The sequence below is a fragment of the Trachurus trachurus genome (assembly GCF_905171665.1).
Source record: "Trachurus trachurus genome assembly, chromosome: 20".
NCBI lineage: Eukaryota > Metazoa > Chordata > Actinopteri > Carangiformes > Carangidae > Trachurus > Trachurus trachurus.
The window spans coordinates 14297849-14319671 of NC_139911.1; the positions used below are offsets into that span (position 1 = coordinate 14297849).

The 21823-nt window shown below is 42.8% G+C and overlaps 1 protein-coding gene across 4 annotated transcripts in view; it reads right to left on the reverse strand.

Annotated features, from left to right (window-relative positions):
* The window catches only part of dlgap1b (discs, large homolog-associated protein 1b), a gene marked incomplete at its 5' end in the record, with an annotated part of 42736 nt that extends 30011 nt beyond the window's left edge, over positions 1–12725 (reverse strand). For 3 of the 4 annotated variants that reach the window (XM_083995002.1, XM_083995004.1, XM_083995003.1), the window contains 4 exons: positions 2171–2426; positions 4589–4766; positions 9412–9626; positions 11649–12725. In XM_083995002.1, the coding sequence (XP_083851128.1) occupies positions 2171–2426; positions 4589–4766; positions 9412–9626; positions 11649–12725 (1726 nt within the window). The remainder of the gene's footprint in view (positions 1–2170; positions 2427–4588; positions 4767–9411; positions 9627–11648) is intronic. The other variant, XM_083995005.1, reaches the window with a different exon arrangement.
* Between the last annotated feature and the right edge of the window lie 9098 nt (positions 12726–21823).

Sequence of the window (21823 nt, forward strand, 5' to 3'; positions counted from 1 at the left end):
CAGCACTGTGAGCATGACGTACATTAGGTGCCTGTCTGTCATATTCCCTGTGCTGCTCTTTTTTTTAATCATTTCAAAATGCAAATAAACTTTGCACACACAGACATTCAACATTAGCTTTCTAATTAAACTGTAGTGGTGTTAATTAAAGAGTCCATAAAAAAACACACACCTGCAAACCCGGGATTTCACACTGAGTGAACAGTGTGTAAAAGTCAGAAAATGGCAATTACGGTAAGTCCCACATGACGTGACCGTGGCGGCATTGCACATGTTAAAACGGCAGAGAACGAGACGGGCAAAATGTAGTCAGACTTTTCCTGTTCCCAATCTCCCTCTCTTCCTCTCCTCTTCAATCACGGTCTTCCCCCAGGAGGAGAAAAAGGAGAGGGAACTAATTAATTACAGTGACTGACGACTCAGTGGTGAAGATCTAAGGAGGTGATGAATAGGGCTGTAGCGCATCTATGACAGTAATCTGAAGCAATCCCCTACCTTCACTACCAGCCACGGTGAACTGCTCTGCACACTGCCTCATAATGCATCACTACATCCCACTCTCCCTGTGCTGTTCGTTACAGCCGGGATACAATAAGGTTGGCTTCGAATGAAGGTCAAAGGTCAGAAGAAGCCGACGGCCAATCATATTGATTTATGTAAACCAGTGAGAAGACTGCCTTCAACAGGCAGCGGCAGCATAATGTTGGATCATCAGCAAACACAAAGTGGACTAATATCTCTTCTCTGGACTTCCACAACGTCCATTCATCATGTGACACACTCAGGTGTCATAAATGGATGTTCATTAAACTGCCAACAGCTGTGAAGCTCGTGCTGAAGACACGTATACTCCATAACACACACACACACACACACACACTCACACACACACACACACCTCTGGCAGGTGTTTTCTTTACATTATCAGCAAATGATTACACATTGAGAAAGCTGCAAAGAGTGTGACAGATGTGAGAAAGACTGAGTACCTGCATCGTGCACAGCAAAAGCACTAGAGAGCAGCTGTCGAGCTCGAAAACCAGAGTTTAGTCCCTACAACACTTCATCTGATAGATGGTTTTCATTATCTCTTCCTTCCTCAGGGGAAGGAGCTCCGAATGCCCCTCTCCTGATCGTATCAGTCTCCTTTTATAGATCAGTAACTACCACCACACAATAGAACAATCAGCCGAATTCTCCATTGCCTTTAATTGTATTGTTAGCTTGAACTGTCAATAAGATAGTAAAACAGTCGGGTGCAACTTCATATTTTGACTCATTTCATTAAGTAGAGAGAGAAATTATAGTCAGTTGGAAGCAAGTTTTAAACAGCATTAAATAAATGTTTGTTCAGAGTCAGTGGTCAGCCCTCTGAATTGACTCAATTCGTTTTGCCATTCTTCCAATTTGCAGTAAATGTGTTTAATTAGCTGACTGTAACCTTGTCGGCTGGGTATGTGGAAATTCTGTCTCTTAATTGCCATAATTAAAACGGAATGGAGGAGAAATCCATTGTGTGTCAGGCGACGATGACTCAACGTGCACGTTGGAAGGGAATGACGTCTGGATTTGCAGTGGGAAACACAGGAGCACCCAGTGCTGGATGCCAGCCCCACTCAGCATCAATACTGCATGCAGTAATGCTGGAAAGCCAAGCGCTCCAGACCATGAGGCACACAAGAGGGCTAAAATAAGACCCAGCAGCCACTAAGCTTTACAGCTCGAATAAGCTCTTATGTAGGAAAAAACTGCTCTGCATTCATCATATTGTATCTAAGAGGAAAACTGGGTCAGATGGATAATAACGCAGAGGGGTTTGTAAAGGGGAAACTACTTTGCGGTCAGCTAAACAAAGTAACTCTTTTTTAATAATTCAAAACAAAATATTTCAAAGCAAGACGTTTACAACATGGATTAGAAATGTGAGAATTTGATTTGATGGCACTACTGACAATCTCAATGCAAGGATAGATCTCCCTTTGCAGTAACTGCAGTTCTAATTTATTTATTTTTTGTCCTTTGTGACTATACACATGCTGCATAACTTAGACAGCACATCTATAATACATAGTTTCTGTGCACACGTATAAATTCATAATGGGCAATGGATTATGTATGTTCACACATGTTTATGAGCCTATGCATGAGTTAAGTGCATGTTCCCACCAACCTGTGCTGCTCTGGATGGTTCTGACAGTGGTGGTGGTGCGCGGGGGTGAGTTGCTCCTTCTGTTTCCCACGGTGACGCCCGCCTCCTCCTCCTCCTGCGAGCAGCCTTTCTCTATGGCACGCACGTAGCTGTGGCTCCGCATGCGGAAGCAGCCGGGCATGGGCAGGTCCAGGGCATCCACCGCCTGCGACTCCATCTCACTGAACACTGACTCACACACCGCCTCGATCTGCCCGTTCACCTCCACCTCGCTCACCTGCAGAGGGATGGAAGTGGGTGGGGGGGTGGTGGGGCAGACACACACGTACACATACAGAACACACCCAGAAAAACAAACAAACACACACATACGGAGCATACACATCCCGTCCATGCATGGGGGGAAAATAGAAATGAAAAATAAGAATGCACAGGTGCACACCAGCACAGTGCCACACAGGAGAATTGAACATATTAGAGAAGCCAGGGAAGCATCTCTCGGTGCTTCTCACCGCTACAGAGCTATTCCACTGATTAAAGCTTCACGCGGCAGGAGTTCTCTATACTAACACACTTAAATCACAAATTGGGCCCTGCAACAGAAGTCAGCTTTCCACTCTTTCCATAATTTGAGGCAGAAGGTTCAACATATTTGCCCAAAAAATATATTTTGTTGTTTGATATAAGCACTGCTCTGCACACGGAGGGGGAAAACTGAGCGTGAGAAACCTCTTACTCAAGTTCTTTTGACTTAAATCCAATAAGAAAAAGCAATGAAAATATGAATTTGCAGTAAAGCATCACAGAGTGGTTCAGCTGTTAAACATCACCACCCTGTGCTCAGTTTAAAACACATTTTCAGTGTGTGTTAGTTCAGATTGGTCAGCCGTTTACCTCCACAGTGTCTCGTGAAGCTTTAAGCCATATACAGGAATTTGCATGTATGGTACTTTTGAAAAGGAAATATACTTAAGAAGAATAAAGGAAACATCCAAGGAGTGCAGAGGGGGAGGAATCACTGTAGGATAAAACTTCAAAGGGCCGTACAACAGAGTGGAATACTACAAGTGTTGTTATTAAAGGTGAGTATTAGGAGGTGTCAAAGCTGGGACTACTGGGATTTGAGACGAGACTTGAGGAAATCTATCTACGCCAACACCAGCAGCTAGTGCGGATTGGGTCTCAAAACAGTGTCGAAAGTGGGAAAAAAAACTGTTTCTACACACTTGTGAGATGGGTGTGTGTTACAGATCGGAGTTTGTTAGGGCAGGGAAGTCTGAGCTCCATTCCATTCCTTCAAGTTGCCTCTGTTCGGCTTGTTCAATTTGAGAGGGGTTTGCTAAATGTCTGCACAGGGGGGGCAAAACAAAGGAATGGGATGTAGCAGAGGACTACAGCTGTTTGTCAGTGAAGATAAATGTAGGGTCAGACAGGTGTGAGTGTGTTACTGTAGAGCTTGGAGTCAGAAAGGTTTGTGGACCTCCATTCAACTTGTCGATGTTGAGCTTCTTTTTTCGTTGTGCGTCAGCTCACCCTCCATTCACAGACGTGTCAAATGTGAGAGTGAGAGACCGAGATAGAGACCTTGGTAGCACCTTTTTTATTCTGTGGCATTTTTGTGGATGCCAGGTCCAGTGTGTCATTCTCCTCTGGGCTCGCTCCATGCCAGGATTTCAAGGGATGTCTCGAGGGTCCATCATTCAGCTGGCGAGACAAAGTGTTGCCCCTGGGCTTTGGAGGGGAGCACATTATCTCTGTTACACCAGGCAAAACAGGTAAGCTGAGCTCCCGTGTCACTCCAAATAATGCAGAGTATGAAGCTGTGCCCAAAATCCAAAATGACTAACATCTTATTCTGTGGCAGCGATAACAATTACCAAACCTCCTATGGGTGAGGGTTTGTTTCCTGGCCAATTCCTCAATATGTTCAATAACCATCAAATCACAGCAAATGTCCATCATCATTTGGAACCGATTCCCATTTCAATTATTCATGAAATTCACATGGCTGCGTGTTAATTCTTGTTTTTCATCTCTTATGTGGCGGATACTGAATTTAGGAGAACATTTTTAGCTTGTCACTTTGCATCACAAAGTGTGCAGAGGCAGAAGGAGCATATTAGGGTGAAGGATGAGGGGGAGGGACGAGGGGGGGTTTCTGCATGCCCTCCTGTTTAATTAGCAAATCTGAATACGCCTGTAATCATATGAACTGCGGAAAACAGCACACAGACGTATACGCTAATTGGGAGATCGGGGTTTTTTTTTTTTGCACTGTTCATTCTTTGCCGGATGGTGACCTGATTGTTAACTCAGGCCTCGGGATGGCTACGGATGGGATTTCCTCCCCCCTGCACGACCTCATTGGACATAACAGTGGAGGTACAGGGGGTGTAAGGGCAAAAGGCAGAGAGTTGCGGGCCCCTGGGTGCCACTAACCTGGCTGATAGTGCTCATGGCTCTCATGTAGCTTTCGTTTCGCGAGCGGAATTTAGGCGAGGCCAGGAGCCCTGCTGGGTCCAAGCTGTCCAGACTCCTATTGATGGAAACCTCACTCACCGCCCGCAGATAGCTGTGACTCCGGATCTGCAGCTTGGGTGAGTGCTCTGTCGAAATCCTGTCGCAGGAGAAGGAGAGAGAGAGAAAAAAGGAGGGACAAAAAAGGAGAAAAAACAGAGGCAGAAGAGGAGCAGGGGAAAGAGAGGGAGAGATAAGGTGATGAAAAAAATAGAGCAAAAGAAGGTATTTGCAAAGTACTCAGCAGTGTGTATGAACCCAAAGATAGGGATCAATCCACAATTGCTTCAGGAGACACCCTTATCTAATCAACAAGCGCAGTACTATTGAGAAACACTCGCAGTGGCTTAGGTATCTGTCCTTGAAGCACCTTGTAAGCACTTTCTAAAACACTAAAACACTCGCTGAATTTCTTCCACATGGAAACGACCTACAGATTGACACAAAAAACACACACACATACACACACAGAACACATCCCGTCTCCCAGGAAGATGAATAGGTGTCTCATTAGCTCTCACCTGCCTCAAATGCGATCACTCAGCATGCTTCACGCCTTATGTGCATGTGTGCGTTTGTGCGATGTGTGCGTTTGTGCGATGTGTGTGTGTGCGCGCGTTTAGGTTACGCAGCAGTTGCAAGCTAAACAATTCATTAATCAGGGGGGATAAAAACCTAAAAAGCGGACTCGCTCTTCCCTTAATGAACATCGTGGCCTAGTAAACCAGCTTACAAAGAGAGGAGTGAATACAGATTAGAAAGTCGACAGCGAGAAGTAAAGGTCCAACAGTCCCAGTAGTTCACACTCTGACTCTCTCAAAAAAACAAATTTTACAAACAAAACACACACAGATAGACACCTACTGTACATATACACAACTCTTACTCTCTGCCTGCAGGTCAGGTCGGCTTTAATTATGCATTTCATCCTAAAAATAGAGTGTGGTTACCACAGCCAAGCAAACTAGATTACTCATTCTTGGATGGAGGAATGGAGAGGAGAAAGGAGCGGAGAGGAGACTGAGGGACTGAGGAGCTGCTGTGGTGAGACACAAGGGGGATGATTCTTGAAAAACAGTTAGTTTAGAGTTTACAGCTCAATGTTAAGTCCTCCATGTAAGATGAAAAGATGCAACTCTGGTCCATACACTCCGCAGAGACACAACACCATTATCAGTGCAAGGTTACAGTCACTCCAAATAATGCAGAGTATGAAGCTGTGCCCAAAATCCAAAATGACTATTATCAGTATGATGTTGTCATTTCAAAAAATTTCAAAAATTGTTCAGGTTTGGTATGAAAAATAATTGGTTGTCGTCAGAGAAAGATCGTGGTTTGGGATAAAATAACGTGTCTCGTTGTTGTCATGGTTACAGTAATAACCACTTCGTTATGGTTAGGGGGAAATTTTTGTTACCATTAAAAGAAGCCAACGCTGACTACAAACCCCCTGTGTTAAAGTCTCATGTACTGGATGTTGTTCCTGATGAACTGTCAAAAATCTTTGTTGCTTAAATATAAACCCGGCTTTGCTGAAATGACTGATGCTGTTGCCTTTAATGGAAGAACTGAAAAACATGATCAATTGTCAGTTACTTTCTCAAAGTAAATAGTAGTTGGGCAGCAATTTAAAAGTGCAGTGGAAAATGTGTTTTTCCATGAACATCCAATCTCCATCCATTCTCCTCTGCTGATACAGTATAACAGCTCATTTTTGAAATTCTAAGTTTTGTGCATGTTTATTCATTTTCCCATTTTCTATTTTCCCAAAATCATCTTTTGGGGCACCATGCTCAATTGATGATAAAGATGAAAAGGTACATCTTTAAAGCTAAGAAAAAAAATCATAAAGTACAGTATATCTCAGGCTTCAGAGAGTTGCATGAATCATCTATATCAACCAACTGGAGTCTGTGACTGCAGAATCTACCTACACCATTATCTCTATCCACATCTCCTCTTGATTTCCCTGTGGGGCTGATTATAAGCAGGACCAATGATGTCTATTGTGGCCACTTGAATGGCAGACCAAGCCTGTAATCAGGACCACCTAAAAGAGGGAGGTCAGCCTGTCCCAGGGTGACCCTCTATGGAACAAGTGACATTAATGAACACATGTTCCTCTGCAAGTAAGGAATAAAGTCTCCTGATTGCTACTGCATTTCTTATTGTAAAGTTTCTTCTCTATCATCTCCCTTTTCCTCCTGTTTGCGTCATCTCATATTTCCCCAACAGCCCTCTCCTCCTTCATCCCCTTGAGAAGTTTTCTCCATCTAACTGCCCTATCCTCTTTTACCTTCTCCTGTTTCTGATTCCTGTCACTGTCTTGTCATCTTAGTCACTCTCCAAATAAAAGTCCTTAGAGTGATGACAGTGGTTGAAGGGGGTGGAAGGACGGAAACACAGAGATGTGATTACGATGCAACCTATTATTCAGGACGTCTGTTCTCGGAGAGACGTACAGAAATAAACAATAAAATCTAGGGCAGGAATAAATGAATTTGCAGCAATTCGCTGTTGGTGAGCGAGGGAAGCGAGAGCGAATGTCATTTTCTTCCGAGCTTGTTTGCCTGTCAGGAATAATCCCCACTGCTTAAATGCATGTGCTATCTGTGCGCTATGTGTTTTAATAAGGAGGAAGGTTAGCTTCGGGTTCGAGTAAACAACTTCCACCAATTCTCAGAGGCAATTCCTCACTAGTCAAGGACACAAAGGTCAGAGAATGGGCTCCGAAACATAGGAAATAACAAAGCTGATTATTTAATCATTGTGGAGTGTAACACAGACTTGTGCCGTCTCCCAACTGCTCAGTGTGAAAACAAGATGCCAGCTCCTGACCGCCTCACTCTCTATCTCCAACGTGCAGCACTGCAGTTTGGTTCGTTCCACTGGGCTCCATCAGACGATCGTGGCGTTCCCAGCGCCGAATTTAAGTCTTTAGCGAGCCCCCGAGTTGCACCACTCGCGCTTACGTAAGGGTGTGCACGTGAGTGAGTGTGTGTGAGAGTGCGCCTGTGTTTGTGTAACCTGTAACAATGACTGAGCACCCACTGGTGTTCTTCTCATCACCGCGTATTACACAGCTAATCAGTCACAGCTAAGTACTGCAACACAAGACTGGAGCAACTCTTTCACTGTTTCATGGCTGAATGGTGGATAATATTCTCAGTGGGTACAAGTTCAATCAGTTAAAACAGTTAGGTCCTGAGCTGACATAGCCGGTAATGAAAAAAGTGGGGTGGCTATGTGTCATGATTATAAATTAAAGCAAATTTCAGCTTGTGTGTTTTCATAGTTTTACCGCTCCTTTCCATCAGCCCTACACTGTGTGTTCACTGCAACACAACAACATCATTACTATAAAGTCTGTGGAGCAAGAAAGACGAGCAGCTAAACAATGAGACAGGCTGTAAACAAGCTGATAGTTGCTGACAGCAGATGGAAGATATAAATAATAAACCACTTTATTTTGAAGCACACCTGAAATTTAATTACTAATCCCTCATTGAACAGAAAGAGAAAAATATGATGAATGTTTTCAAGAATGTTAGAATACTTGTACTGTTTGTCCTCGTCTCATTCATCATCCAACTGCTCATCCTTCTCGTCTTATTAATTATACTTCATAGAAATTGTGCCGCATTCCCAGATCAATGAAGCTCTGTGTGCAAAATGCTATTATTATTTCTAATAGTAATGACGACCAAAACCACAGAGATGTATGAAACCAAAATTTCCGATTTTAGTCTTCCCCCTCTTTTTGTTTGGAAATATAAGTCCTGTTTGTCACACAAGATGTTGAGTGGTAACAATTTCTTTGTGTCTTTTTAATGGAAAACACGGAATTACAAATTACGACAATGTTGTCAGCTAGATGTTTCTGTTTTTTAAGTGAACGATCCTCTTGATGGACTCTGGTACTCCTTAATACTTTATGAGCTCATGCTGTGACAGAGTATGCAGCTGAGCAGTGAATGACTAATGTAATAAGAAATAACCTCATGAAAATCTTGAAACAATAAACCTCAGCTTTTAAGATCTGTAACATAGAGAAAGAGAAAGAAAAAGAAATGTGAAAGGAAATATTTGATGATGCTCTCTTCCCATAATTCATTTCTGAAGAATCTAACATTCATTTTTGAACAGACTCCAGCGCATGAACAGGCATCATGTATTTTCAATTAAGGCTCAGTCCGTTCGATGAGTTCGTGCCATTGTAGAAATACAGACACCAGCTATGAAGACAGAGGTGTGTGTATGTGTGTGTGTGTGAGAGAGAGCTGTAAACACTGAACAGGTAATTAAGATGTGGCCACCGAGAGTCAGGGACTCACATAAGCTGCACTGCTGCTGGGAAGACGCATGAATAATGCTGACTGCCTCCATCTCCCTCCGTTTGTCGACTTTTCTCTTTTCCACCCGCTCCCTTCATCTCTCCCGTCTGTTTCATTCAAACTGCTCAGTTTAAACACAGGCTTTCAGCACAGTTGAACGCTATGTTCAGAAGCATGTGGCATATACAGTACATGCACAAAAATAATGTACTGCACAGGCTAGGCTGCACATGAATAATATAAATACTGAAATGCTGCTGTCAAGCAGGTAATTTGGTGGATGTCAGAAACATTTAAATAATTAAATCTGAGTAATCTGAAGACGTCACCTCAGCTCAGGGAGAATGTGATGCCAACTTTTCAATATATCCAACATTTCTTATTAATTGATTAATAACTGAAAAGACTCACTTGAGCGTGGTCATCTCTGTGAGGGACGGCTGGGTGGCCTTCAGGTAGCTGGCCCGTCGTGCCTGAACCTTGGGTGAGGGTTTGGGGCTGCAGTCCGAGTCGCCGCTGTCTTCTTCTGCCATGGCCTTGATGTAGCTGCCGCTGCGCATCCGCCGGCACGGGATCTCATCGTCCTTCCCCAGCGGTGAGAAACCACTCCAGTCATCTTGAGGCACCTGTCGACATGGAGTGGGTGGGTGAGAACACAGGTCGCCCTTCAGAGTTCAGAGCTCAGACGGATGCACTCACACTGCAACGTTTGCTACAACGGCCTGATATAAACACCTGCACCGCACAGTACATTTAATGCCTTAAAAGAAGTGACAATATCAATGCAGGATCTCCCCTGATCATACCATAAGCTTGTGAGTGCCGGAGGCCTTCTTTTGTCTGTCCTGTGATGCGTGCGGCATATCAAATGCAGGGAATTAAATGTTTTGACAAAATGTTGCAGTAGCCTGGCCTCTATCTGCTGCCCCTGACTTTTCACACAAACTAATGAAGGTAAAAATAAAAGGAGGCAAAGCTATCTCCCAGCCCTAATATAAAAAGAGAGAGAGAGAGTCAAAGACAGCAGACATGGAGAGAGGGGGGGGGGAAACAAAGGGGGTTTTGTTCAGCAGAACCACTGCAGTCCCAACGTGAGTGGCTGTTAGGGCACCGGCTCTGAAGTGAAAGAAATGAGATACAGAGCGAGAAAAAAGTGCACGGGAATCATTCAACAGACTGGGGTGTAGCTAGGAAACGGAGCTGACCTTGATGTCAGGGGTAACCACAGCCTGTGTTAACATCTTGGGAAAGACTGGCTCTGTGATTACGTCAGAGGAATTGAATTACCGTTACAGAGAAAAAGCGATAAAAAAAAATGAAGTCATGCTTTTTTTAATCCTATTACCTTTCAGGTAGCGTATGGTATATTTAAGATGTTCTGACGTGTGAAAGGGTCTGGCATTAGATTAAGTGCGTGCTTGTGATTACATATGTGTGAACAAATACTGGATTACAGGATCTCATCCCAATAAGTGAAGCACGTATCATGTTGATTCCACGTTATAAGGTTTCTGGAAATATCTGCAGATGAACTTATCAGGCTGCTCCCCTTTGAAAAGCCTATTTTTTCCCCCTTCCGGCTCTCTTTCTAGAAAAAAAAAAGGCGATGGATCTTTTGGGCGGGGAGAAATGTTGCCGTACTGCGGTGACAACATCCTTCCTTGATCTGCTCACTCCGTTTTCCAGGCTGTTAAAATGCGCGGCCACACAGAACTTTCTCTCTGTCTTTTATGCTCCCTCACTCCTGCCTTCTGACTTTTACCCCCCCCCCCTCTTTTGCCTTTCTTTACTTTCCTTTAGTCCTTTCCCTACAGCACACACAAACACACACACTAGCACACGCACACCCTTCCTTGTATTCTCTCTGCCCCGACTCCCTTCAGGCTTTTATTTGCAGCTCAACCCGATTAGAGGAAATATATGCAATCTGAAACACTTTTATCTTTTCCTAAACAAAAAAGAGAAGCAGGATTAGGTGGACTGATGTGTCTTCGTGCATGTGTGTGTCCCTGTGTGCTTGTATTAGTTTGTGTAATGCCTGGGCTTGGGGACTAGAGCACTTTGTCTCTCCTGTCTTTGTCTGCTCACCTCTGTCTCTCTCTGATCACATAGCACTTCCAATCTATGACTGTGAGTGAGATGTACACACATTCATGCACAACAACACCACTGCTATGAACATGACCAGACACCTGGCCATTTAGGATAGATTAAACAGGTATTACTTCTAGTCTGCTTGGTTTGTACACTGTAAAAAAAATGCATGCTGCAATTGGACAATGCACATAAAATCAGCTTACTGCAAGTGTAAATATGAAAGCATTAATGAATAAACATTCACATGCTCATGTATGACTATTTCCATGCATGTCGACACAAACACTTAGAAGCAAATGACATGTGTTGGTCTAGTTAACATGAGGCCAATGATCCTTTAAGACACAGGGAATGACAGGATGGGGTCTGAGCCAGTGCCTAGCTGTAGCTGATCAATCTCTTTAACTCACACAGACACACACACACACACACACACAAACAAACGTACGTAACCAAACAGATGCATGCAGAGAAACAGGAGCATGGAGGAGCAGCTGGTGCCAGGTGATGCATGAAGCATGACATGCAGGAGGTCGTGGTACCAGTCCTACCTGTAGGAAGTGGCAGGTGCGTCCCTGCTCGGCTTTCACTAGCGCTTTATCTAGGTTGACTGAGGCCTTCTGGTAGACCTCTCGTGCTCTGCTCACCGTCAGCGTCGAAGACCACGAGCTCTTCTTCAGCTGCACTTGGCCGTCCAGCGGGCCCACCAGCGGCAACCCTCCGCTGCTTCCCCCGGAGCACGTCGAGCACTTCACGTCGTTGTTGCTGCGCGACGTCTTGAGGGAATGGGCGCTGATGGTGTTGTAGGACTCCATGAAGTATTGCGACTGAGATTTGTCCGGGTGGCGACCCATGGTCATGACCCCGGAGGGCATGCCTCCGCCGCTGCCTCCGTGGTGATGGTGGTAGAGGCACATCTCCCGGTCCAGCGTGTCGTCTGAGCTCCAGTAGCCCGAGATGGCGGTGCGCATCTTGGGCTCCGACTTTGAGCGGTCTTTGCTCTTACTCCGTTTACTGTGCTTCAGGGTGCCGGAGGTCGAGGGAGGGTCGTCGGGACTGGATTTGCCGCCGTTCATCCTCCCGCTCCCTCCTCCTCCTCCGCCGGCCCCCGAGGGCCCCTCCAAGGAGTGGGACTTGGTGAAAAGCTTCTGGACAGAATGCACCAGGTGGCGGATGCGACCGGGGCTGTCGCTGCGTTGGTGCTCTACCGCGGTTCGCTTGTACTGCAGCGTGTGGTAGCCTTCGCGCCGCACCGGTGCCTGGCGCTCAAACTGCTCCAGCAGGTTGGAGGGGATGCGGTTGTTGTTTCCCCCACCTCCTCCACTTCCCTTACTGTTCCCTGTTGGCCCCGTGTAAGGCACCAAAGGGCCGCACTCATCCTTCAGCTCATGGTGGGAGCTGTAGTGTCTGCGAGGGAAGGTGCAGCTGGCCAGGTCGGGGTAGGCGTTGCACTCAGTCTGGAAGGAGTTGCGTTGGGTGTAGCAGGAGTGGTCAGCAGGATGAGATTCCCCAGGGTTGAGGAAGTAGGACCGACGATCCGAGTGCCCCAGGGTCATGGAGTCGTAAGAGGGGTCGCAGGTCACCGTGTGGTGGTGACTGCGGCTGCTGGACAGGCCTTTCATCGTCATCGTGGCCGGGTCGACGTGCACATCCAACTGCTGCCGCGGGAAGTCTGCACAGGCCCCAGAACTAGTGCTACAGAGAAACACACAGCCATGAGGAAGAACAGACAAACAAACAGAAAGAAAGAAAGCGACAGAGAGGAGAATTATAAATATCTCACATTTGCATATACCCAAAGAACAGTGTAATGTCTTCATCTGCTTTAATTTGAAGAAGATGCTTTCTGGCACTGCTTCACAGATGAGAGAACGTTGACAGGACTTGTGCCTATTCTTCTCTTTCAACCTTTTATTTTTGTCCTTCAAAACTTCAAAAAGGAGCATCTCTAAATATAGAAGCCACTTGGCATGTGATCCTTGACATCCAGATCTGTCCTCAAGCTTCCTCCTCCACTTCTCTGTTCGCTCGGCTAGATTTCAGTGAAAAATAGTGACAGGGGATTGAGGAAAGAGAGAGAAACAAAAGGAAGAGAAGGTATCAAGAAGAGTTCAAATGTATTTCCAGCTCCAGTGTGTGCTAAAATTGTTCAAGGGTACTGTTAGAAATGAAGCATCAGTGTAGCCGAACAAAAAAATAATGAGCAATTGGTGGTGGGAATGCAGAGGCATCCTCTGCAGAGTCTTAATCCCTCAGATGATTCCACTAAAACTGCCCACTGCTAAATTCAGTGCACTGCTTTCACAGAACAGCGGATGTAACAGATCTACTAATAGTCAAAAAGTGCATGTATTTTATCAGTGTGCTAGAATGCACACCCCTGACTCGCAGAGACAGCAAATGATCACAGCCTGATCCCGGACTTTCCCCTCTATACCTCCCGTTCTCCTCTAAGGGCAAACTAATTGGCCAGTAAAACCCAGCTGACAACATCTGGGCTGGCCGTGGCAACCGGCAATAAACGACCTTTCCCTTACATGGTGACATGAAAACAATGGCATCCATCAGCGCCCTTAAACTGCCTTCCTCACCCATCTGGGGCTGTGGCCGGCTCGCCGCTGAATGCACTGTTTCCGATGGACTGGAGGTGAAGCTAACAAGACAATAATAAGAGCCCACGCACCCTGGTGTAGCACAGTGACAGCAGTGTGGCCAAGGCTGCGCAGGGAATTCATTACTGCGATTTATAATGCACTTCCAAAGGCCACAGTGGTAAATATATATTTAAAGAAAAAAGATGGAGGAAGAGGGGGGGAGATGAAATGACGGGAGAAAAAATAAGAGAAAATCAGGGAGACAGAGCAGCAGAATGAAATATCATGTCAGTTCTTTACATAACTAGAGGACATTGTGTAGGACATACATGGATGTATTTATGTGCATGAATAGAGAGGGAATCCCATTTATTATTTCCATCGGTGTGGCTGTAAACTGGATGCTGCTTTAATTGAAAAATTGGGGAAATTATTGATGAAATTTGCTTGTCTGCACTAAACCAGGGGATGAAGTCACTGGGGGAGTGAATCAAGCCAGTATATTACTCCTCTATTGTTGGAGGGAAAATGAAGAAATACAGTGGTCCATCCTCCCTCCCCCATCTGCACTCTACTTCCAAGAGCAAACCCCTCACGAAGCATACACTTACATACAACACAAACACGCACAGTGTCCGCTTCTTGCAGGGCTCTTAAAAAGTGGGCTGTGTCCCACTAAAGGTATTCATTGCAGTTGACAGAGATCCCTTCTGTTGGCCGCTGAAGCACAGAATATGACCTAAATAAAAAGGCCCTCGCGGTGATCCACAGCAGCGTGTTTGTGGCACAGCTGTCTGCAGCGCTGCACTAAAGCTGAAAAGCTGAAGTTGGGTCATGCTGGCTTTCTGCCTGCTAGTCACACACACACACTAACACACACACATGCATACACACACTGACACAGAAATACGTAGTGTATCTGACAGGCTGCATGTCCATGCTGAATTTCGATGCTGATAGCTTGTAAAGTGCAGTTTATCAAGAAGAAGCAGGAGAAGAGGAGGATCTGCTGGTTCTGCCGTGTCCGTCAGGTGCAGCCAACAGTGACATGAGGAAAGCTCATAGACAGCTGTGGTTATGTATTATGCTGTATGTCCATTGTAGCTGACTGACCCAGTTGTGTCTCTACCTGTCTGATCACACCAACCTCAATATAGCATACCATCAACTGGACAGACCTTACAACTCAGAAACACTAGTCAAACATTTCAGTCATGGTACTGAAATGATTGTTTTGGGGTTTCAATTAGCCTTTCCTTCCTTGTTGCTAACCATTTCCGAAACCATGCTACCTATAGTTACTATTTTGATGTACGTATGTGCAGCTTTCTATTTTTACACAGCATATCCAGCTTACAAATACTTGATATATTTAAAATAAAATCCTTGGTCCTTGTTTTGATGCTGAAAAACAAATTGTTGTAGCTAGCTAGTTAACTAATCTAACATTAAGCACATTTGAAATCCCTTCTACAAGGAAGCAAAAGCTAAATGACATGGACATATCTCCAGAAACAGCACTGTTTCTGTTTCTGTTTCTGTATTTGCAGGTTAATACTACCAAGTCCTTGTACAAAAAGTTTTAAGATTTTTCTTTTAATTTTCTAGAAGCAGCTTAAAAAAAACAACCTACAACCTCATAAATGTTTGTTAAGTAGAAGTTTCTCTTCTGTTGCAACTCCAAATAGTCCTCCAATCCTCAAAGGTTTGGACTCAGTTGGACAAGTGCTCATGAACTTTTCAAGGGAGTGAAATGTCTGGCACGCCTTTCAAATTCTAGTATTGCTGGTACCACAGCCCCAGAAACAACACTTCCAACATGTACAGCAAACCAACGTTTGACAGGCCTGCCGAGCTATGACTGGACAACTGCTGTTTGTCAGATGGGTTTAGCTTACGGTCAATTGTTACCATGGGAATTCTTTGTCTGCGTAATATCTGAATAAGCCACACCAGCAGTAAGAACTATACTCCTTCAATTTAACAACAAACCATCAAGAAAACAAATTAAAAGGAAAAAAAAAAAAACTCGCTCCTTCTACTTTGTGTAAAGAGATTCTGGATAGGCTACCACAGACACTTGATTACATTTAGAGTGATAGTGTGCTGAACAGTAAAGTGTGTAAACAAAACACAGTAGATAAAACAAGTCAAGCTATGAATGTTAATGCCCATTGCACTGCATCAGCACAGCAGGTTAACCTCTATTTAGATGCTATGTTTCTTTGGGCTGAAATAGATTAAAAATAAAATAAAATAATAATAATAATGTATTTTTTCATTGTCTAACCCATTAGCTGATCCTGAGTGTGGCCTCCCAGTGATGAAATCAACTCTTAATTTGTCTTATCCCATCCTTAGCTTTGAGACCCACCAAAGGGAAAAAAAAAGGCAGTGGTAAGAAAATGCAAACTTATATTGACTCACTCACTGCATACCATCTTCGTAGGAAGTGGTGAAATCAATATGCCTGAGTGTGAGAAGACTGCTACAGCTTCTCTTGCTGGCAAAATAAAAGGCTGCTGTACAGATTGCAGTTGGTCTTTCTTCTTCAATCGACATCAAACGCTGGGTGCAAGACGGAGCTCAGGCAGGGCTTACTGAGCTTCTTTGAGGCCTTCACAGGCCACGAGGCAGCAAAAGGTCTCTTCTTCTTTCTCAAACCTGCCAATGATTTCTACAAAAGGTTGAACACATAACCAATCTCCTCTCCACGGGGGGATCAAATCACCTCAGTGGATGCGGCTCATCTCATGTGTGTGTTTGTGTTGTGTGGAACAGAAGAAAGAAAACAGCACTTTACCTCCGGTTTTCAGGTCAAATGAAGTTTTGACTTTGATCGTGCAAACATTTACAGTCCCGGGCTACTGCACGATATTACTACCCAGACTGGATAGCAGGTTGAAGATACGGTACACAGGAGGAATGTGTATGTATCTAAAAGAGTTTCTGCATGGTGTGAGATGGAAAGAGGGTGACTGGGATTGTCTCGCTGTGAAAATAAAATAATAAAAATGCTAATTTCTAGACCTGCTCTTTCAAACTTGACAGATTGGACAGCATTTCTTGCATACTTGATTGATGTGGCCTACTTTCCACATTTTCAGACATGCTGGACACAAACAGGTTATACTTTGCACTGTGGTCTAGAATGTTTTTCTTGTGATGTGTGCCCATACTTTTATTTTCTGTTTGAAATGTATGAATTTATGCACTTTTTCTCTTTACATGGGACAATATCTGTGCTCACATGACCTTGTATGTGGGTTCATTCCTGGTAGTATCTTGAAATGCAGACATAGTTTGAGCTTGGTTTTCACAGGTTTTTAGGTATCTGCCTTCGGAGCTGTATCCACACCAATACGTTTTAGTGTGAAAATGCCTCAATTCTGATACATTTTATGCCCTTAGAATCTAGAGTCTGCTCCATGATCTTCTCAGTCATAACTGCTAACAGTGAGTACAATCTGGGTAAAGATTTACAGGCATTACTGATTTAGTTGTCTTTGCTACCAGCTGTTGTGCAGTTAAATTATGTGTTTAAATGCTGCAGCTGCCTTTGCTGTTCCTTGTTTGTATTTTCCACAATTACGTAACAGCCAAGAAGAAGTCTCCTTTCCGTTAACAATACCACGTGCATGAATGCAAGTAGTATTGTGATATGCATTTTCAGGTGTGTTGGTATGGAGATACTTTATTTCTAATAGTTCAAGAGCTAGACTGGGCTGGAATTAATTACACAAATTACAATTCCATTTATTCCCAATATAATGGAAAAAGTTGATATTTGAATATCTTGTAAAAATACACTGAAAATAAGACCATGTTTTATTTGTGTTTTGTAATTTGCTTGAGTTGGCCCTTTAAAAAATAATTGAGCAGCATGTTCCTAAGTAAACGAAATAACAAGCATTAGCATGTTCCCTGTAAAACACTGAGTGACATAAAAAGCAGAAAATACTCCTCCCTGCTGCAGACCGACAAACACACGAGTTATAATCAGATATTCTGTGAAGCCACTTTAACAGACAAACTTACAGCTGCCTTAACAAAACTCACCCACAACTCTAAATATTTAATTACATGAATATTTGAAGCTTTAATATCTCAAGATGAAACACACACAGACACAGGAGAGCTGCAGCAGTTAACAGTGACATTGAGGGTTTTCTCATTGTGAATGTGTGAACAGTGCATTAGAAAAAGAAATCCCAAGAGAATGATGTCGTAGAACATTTTAAAGACAGCCAGGGGCCAGAAAGCCATTGAGGGAACTGGTAATTTCTTTGTGTTTCCGGATTATGTAGAAGTGGCTTTTAGGGATGTCAGGAGACACCGAGTACCACTAACTTTAATGTTTCGCTGTTAAAATGACTCTTAAATGATAGATGACACAGTCTCCACTGACTGTCCTGTCTGGCTGCAGCACGGCAACATTTTGAAAAAGATTGCTTTTGTTTTATATGATGTGCATCATAAAATATATGAATGTCTACAAATGTAATATCTTGACATGATAAAAGTCGTATAAAAATTGGAAATTGATACAAATAAAATGCTCTCATCTCATTCCACTCTAAGTGGTTTACACAATAATGGTTCAAAATTTACGGAAAGATAAGCGGCCAGGCAGTATATCTCTATCAATAAATGAGATGTCACTGCTGATGTCAGTGTAAAGCTTTCTTTGTAATTTGTATGCAGGCTTTACTCAAGCACTGACATGAAATATCTACTTGGCATCTTATCTGTACATGTTAAATAAACTGACAAATACATATTTACAGCACATCTTTAAAGCATTTCTTTTTTAACCAAACGGATCATTAGACTTTGTCATATAGCTGCAGTCTCACCCACTGCCTATTAGCCAAGTTGCTGCTTACGGTATTGGATGCATTATGAAAACATATGCTTTCATAGATGGATTGATGTTCCCGTTTTCCACAAGACAGCTCCTTTGTCACAACCAAACTAATTAGACTGACTGTCAGGGTCTCTGACAAATGGAGTGGCTGTGTTGAGTTATAGCTCAGGACCCGCCAAGCACATTGGAGAGACAAATTCCTGCAGTGATGAGGTCTATTTGATCAAGGTAAACAAATTAACGAAGGCATTAAGTCCGGAGAAAGCCTGGTGTTGTTTGTCTCTGGCAGAGCTGTCACTGAGGCTCATGCTGTTTGTTCAAAGAACTTGAACAACACAGAAGAAGTGTAGTGACTTTGTGAAAATGCAGCAATGGAGTCAACCAAACATGGGAACTGAAGGTCATTTTAAAATTACATCAGTGACTTTGGGTTTTGAGAGTGCATTTCTGTGTACAGCTCAGCAAAACCTTTCAAAATTTCAATTCTTTGATGTGTAATCTCTGGTATGCTTATTTATCTTTTATTTGATCTTGTTCTTTCTTTTCAATGACAGACCATGGATGGTCATATTTTAGCCACAGGAATTTTATTTATGTAGATTTCAAAGCAAAGTGACATGTCACATGATGGATTCATGCAGTAAAATAATAAATTAATAATAAAAAATAAATGTTCTGACTGTGAAATTGCTATGTTTAAAAGCCTTCTTTCCCTTTCTTCATATAAATGAATGTGCTCATTCGGGAATCCCTTGATCTTTTGAGGAAAAGACTGAACTGAGTGAATCTGACACTTGGCTCTGACTCCATAACAAAAGGCCATGACTCCACTGAGATTGCTATTGTATGGCTTAAGGTTGAATTCATGATGGGCCAAGAGTGTGAATCATGGATAAAAAAACAGCTCTTATGATCACATAGAGGAACTGGATCAATTTTGCGATACAAAAAGCAATATATCACTTTTCTTTAATATGTTTATTATTACTTTGATTATCTCATTTTATTATCAACATTCATATTTACAGCACATTAGATCAGATCAGTAAATATGATCTCCTTCAGAAATGTAAATCTCTAATTACATATTACATATTCTGTCGCTGGATAATAAAATAAGATAGGCTATTGTTTTCCTCTTCACTGAAGCAAAATGGAGAAAACTTGCAACACTAAACATATGAAACTAAAGGTATGTTGTCTTTTTGGCTTCAACACAACAGACCGAAAAGTAATGGATAAACTCAGGCTGTTAGATGTAGCATACGGCCGTATACTGAGATATAGGGGAGTCACGACAGTGTGACGTCAGAGAGACTTTTGCATATCAAGTTAAAAGTTATTTGTAGTTGCTTTAAACAAATTAGATGTTGGTTTAATGTTGGTCAAATCTCCAATAGCTGCAGTATATGTGGTGGACTGAGACTTAAAATTCAGTGATAGTCTTTGACTAGTCTCTGTCTGAATTATGGGCTACTTTTTTCAGCAGTTTATTTTCGCTTGCCATTAAGACAAACTAGATAACAACAAGGGCAAAAATACACATAATGGATTAGTGAATGTAGATTAGTTTATAACCCTGGAGCTAAACAAAAGTAAGTGTTTTAGAGGGTAATAATGCTTTGAGTGAAATATCATGTTGAGCCTTTCCAAATGATCTACCTCCGTACATCTAGATATTACAGAGCGTGAGAAATTACTAACTCTTCTCTCTCTACTCCTTTTTAATAAAGTTCAATAAAGCTATCCGTAAAAAGCAGCCAAGGAAATTGGACAAGGGAGGACAGCATCACCATGGAAACAAATGGATTTTCTGGTGGAAAACAATGTGTTTTCACCCCAGCTAATGAGAACTTGTATGTACCAATCACTCTGGGATCATATGTGTGGACAGCAACAGAAGTCACAGTTTCTAATGCTTTATATTTTCATATATCAGCAGGACACTCTTTAGTGCTTCTGCAAATGTAATGTAAGGGAAACAAAAAGAAGGGTAAATGAAAACAAAAGTCATATACAGCATTTATTAAAATGAGTGACAATTTAAAAACCTGAATAAATGAGTGTAAAAAAAATAATGATACATTAAATGTGATTGCTCTGTTTTGTTACGATAGGCAGTGGTTTTGGGGTTATTCTGAGTAATTACCTTTATCTTATGAGGACAAATTTCTGGCCTAATGGAAACTGTCTCTTCAGACTGACAATTCTCTGACCCATTAACGACAAAAGATCAAATAGTTTGATGAATAAGAAAATTATGAAAATCATATTCTATGGCATTTTACAGATCACTAGGTCTCTACCCAAATTAAAAAATAAGGGAGATATGCATTCTCCAACAAAAGAGTCAGGATTAAGGAAAGTAAGTCTTAGCTTAGTCTCTGCTAAGTTTTGTAACTTGAGAAACTTAGAATCTAGCATGCATGCTCATCAAAAACAAATGGATATCTTTTAGAAAAATGGTGTTGACTGCTTCAGAGGAATTTCAGAGACTTGAGGAATTGATGCCTCGTAGCACTAAAGGTGTTCTGGCAGCTACCTGCAGCCCACTGCCTTACTAACACACTTTGTAGGTTGTGCTTTTAAACTCTAAGCCAACTGTGCATGACTGGCGAGCACAGAGAGTGGACTCAGTATGTGAGGGATTTGTTTATTGCCTATGATTTTTGCTCTACAGTGGTAAAAAAAAAAATACACACACACACACACACACATATATATCTTAATCTGGAGTTTATATGGTATGAAAATGAAGTGCTTCAGTTCCTTTGCTTAGAATGTGTTTTTATCACAAATCCTTTCGTACTGGGACACAGTAACATTCAAAAAGCCACTCTGAGGCTGCCAACACACAAACTAATAAAACATAACGTAAACAAGCAACCACCTATGTTTGGATGCGCACGTTTCCATCACACAGAATAATAACCTTCATGTTTATATTCGCGTTTAAGAGCTGTGAAGTCTGGGAATGCATGGGAGCGGTGTAGGGCTGTGACGGTGATAGCTAAATCGAACCCGAGAGAGACAAGCTCTGTGTGTATGTGCGTCTCTGTGCATGTTCCACATTACACGATGCAGCCTCATCCATCAACTGCAGCCATGACCCACACATGAAAACGTTGCTAATGCTGCTGATGTCAGTGTAAAGCTGGCAGCTCTTTCCTCCTCGTGGCTGTTGTTGTTGTTTTCATATAGCTGATAAAAAGAGGTGCTGCTGCTGCTTCTTCACTACATCTGCTGAGTGCAGTCATGCACTTGC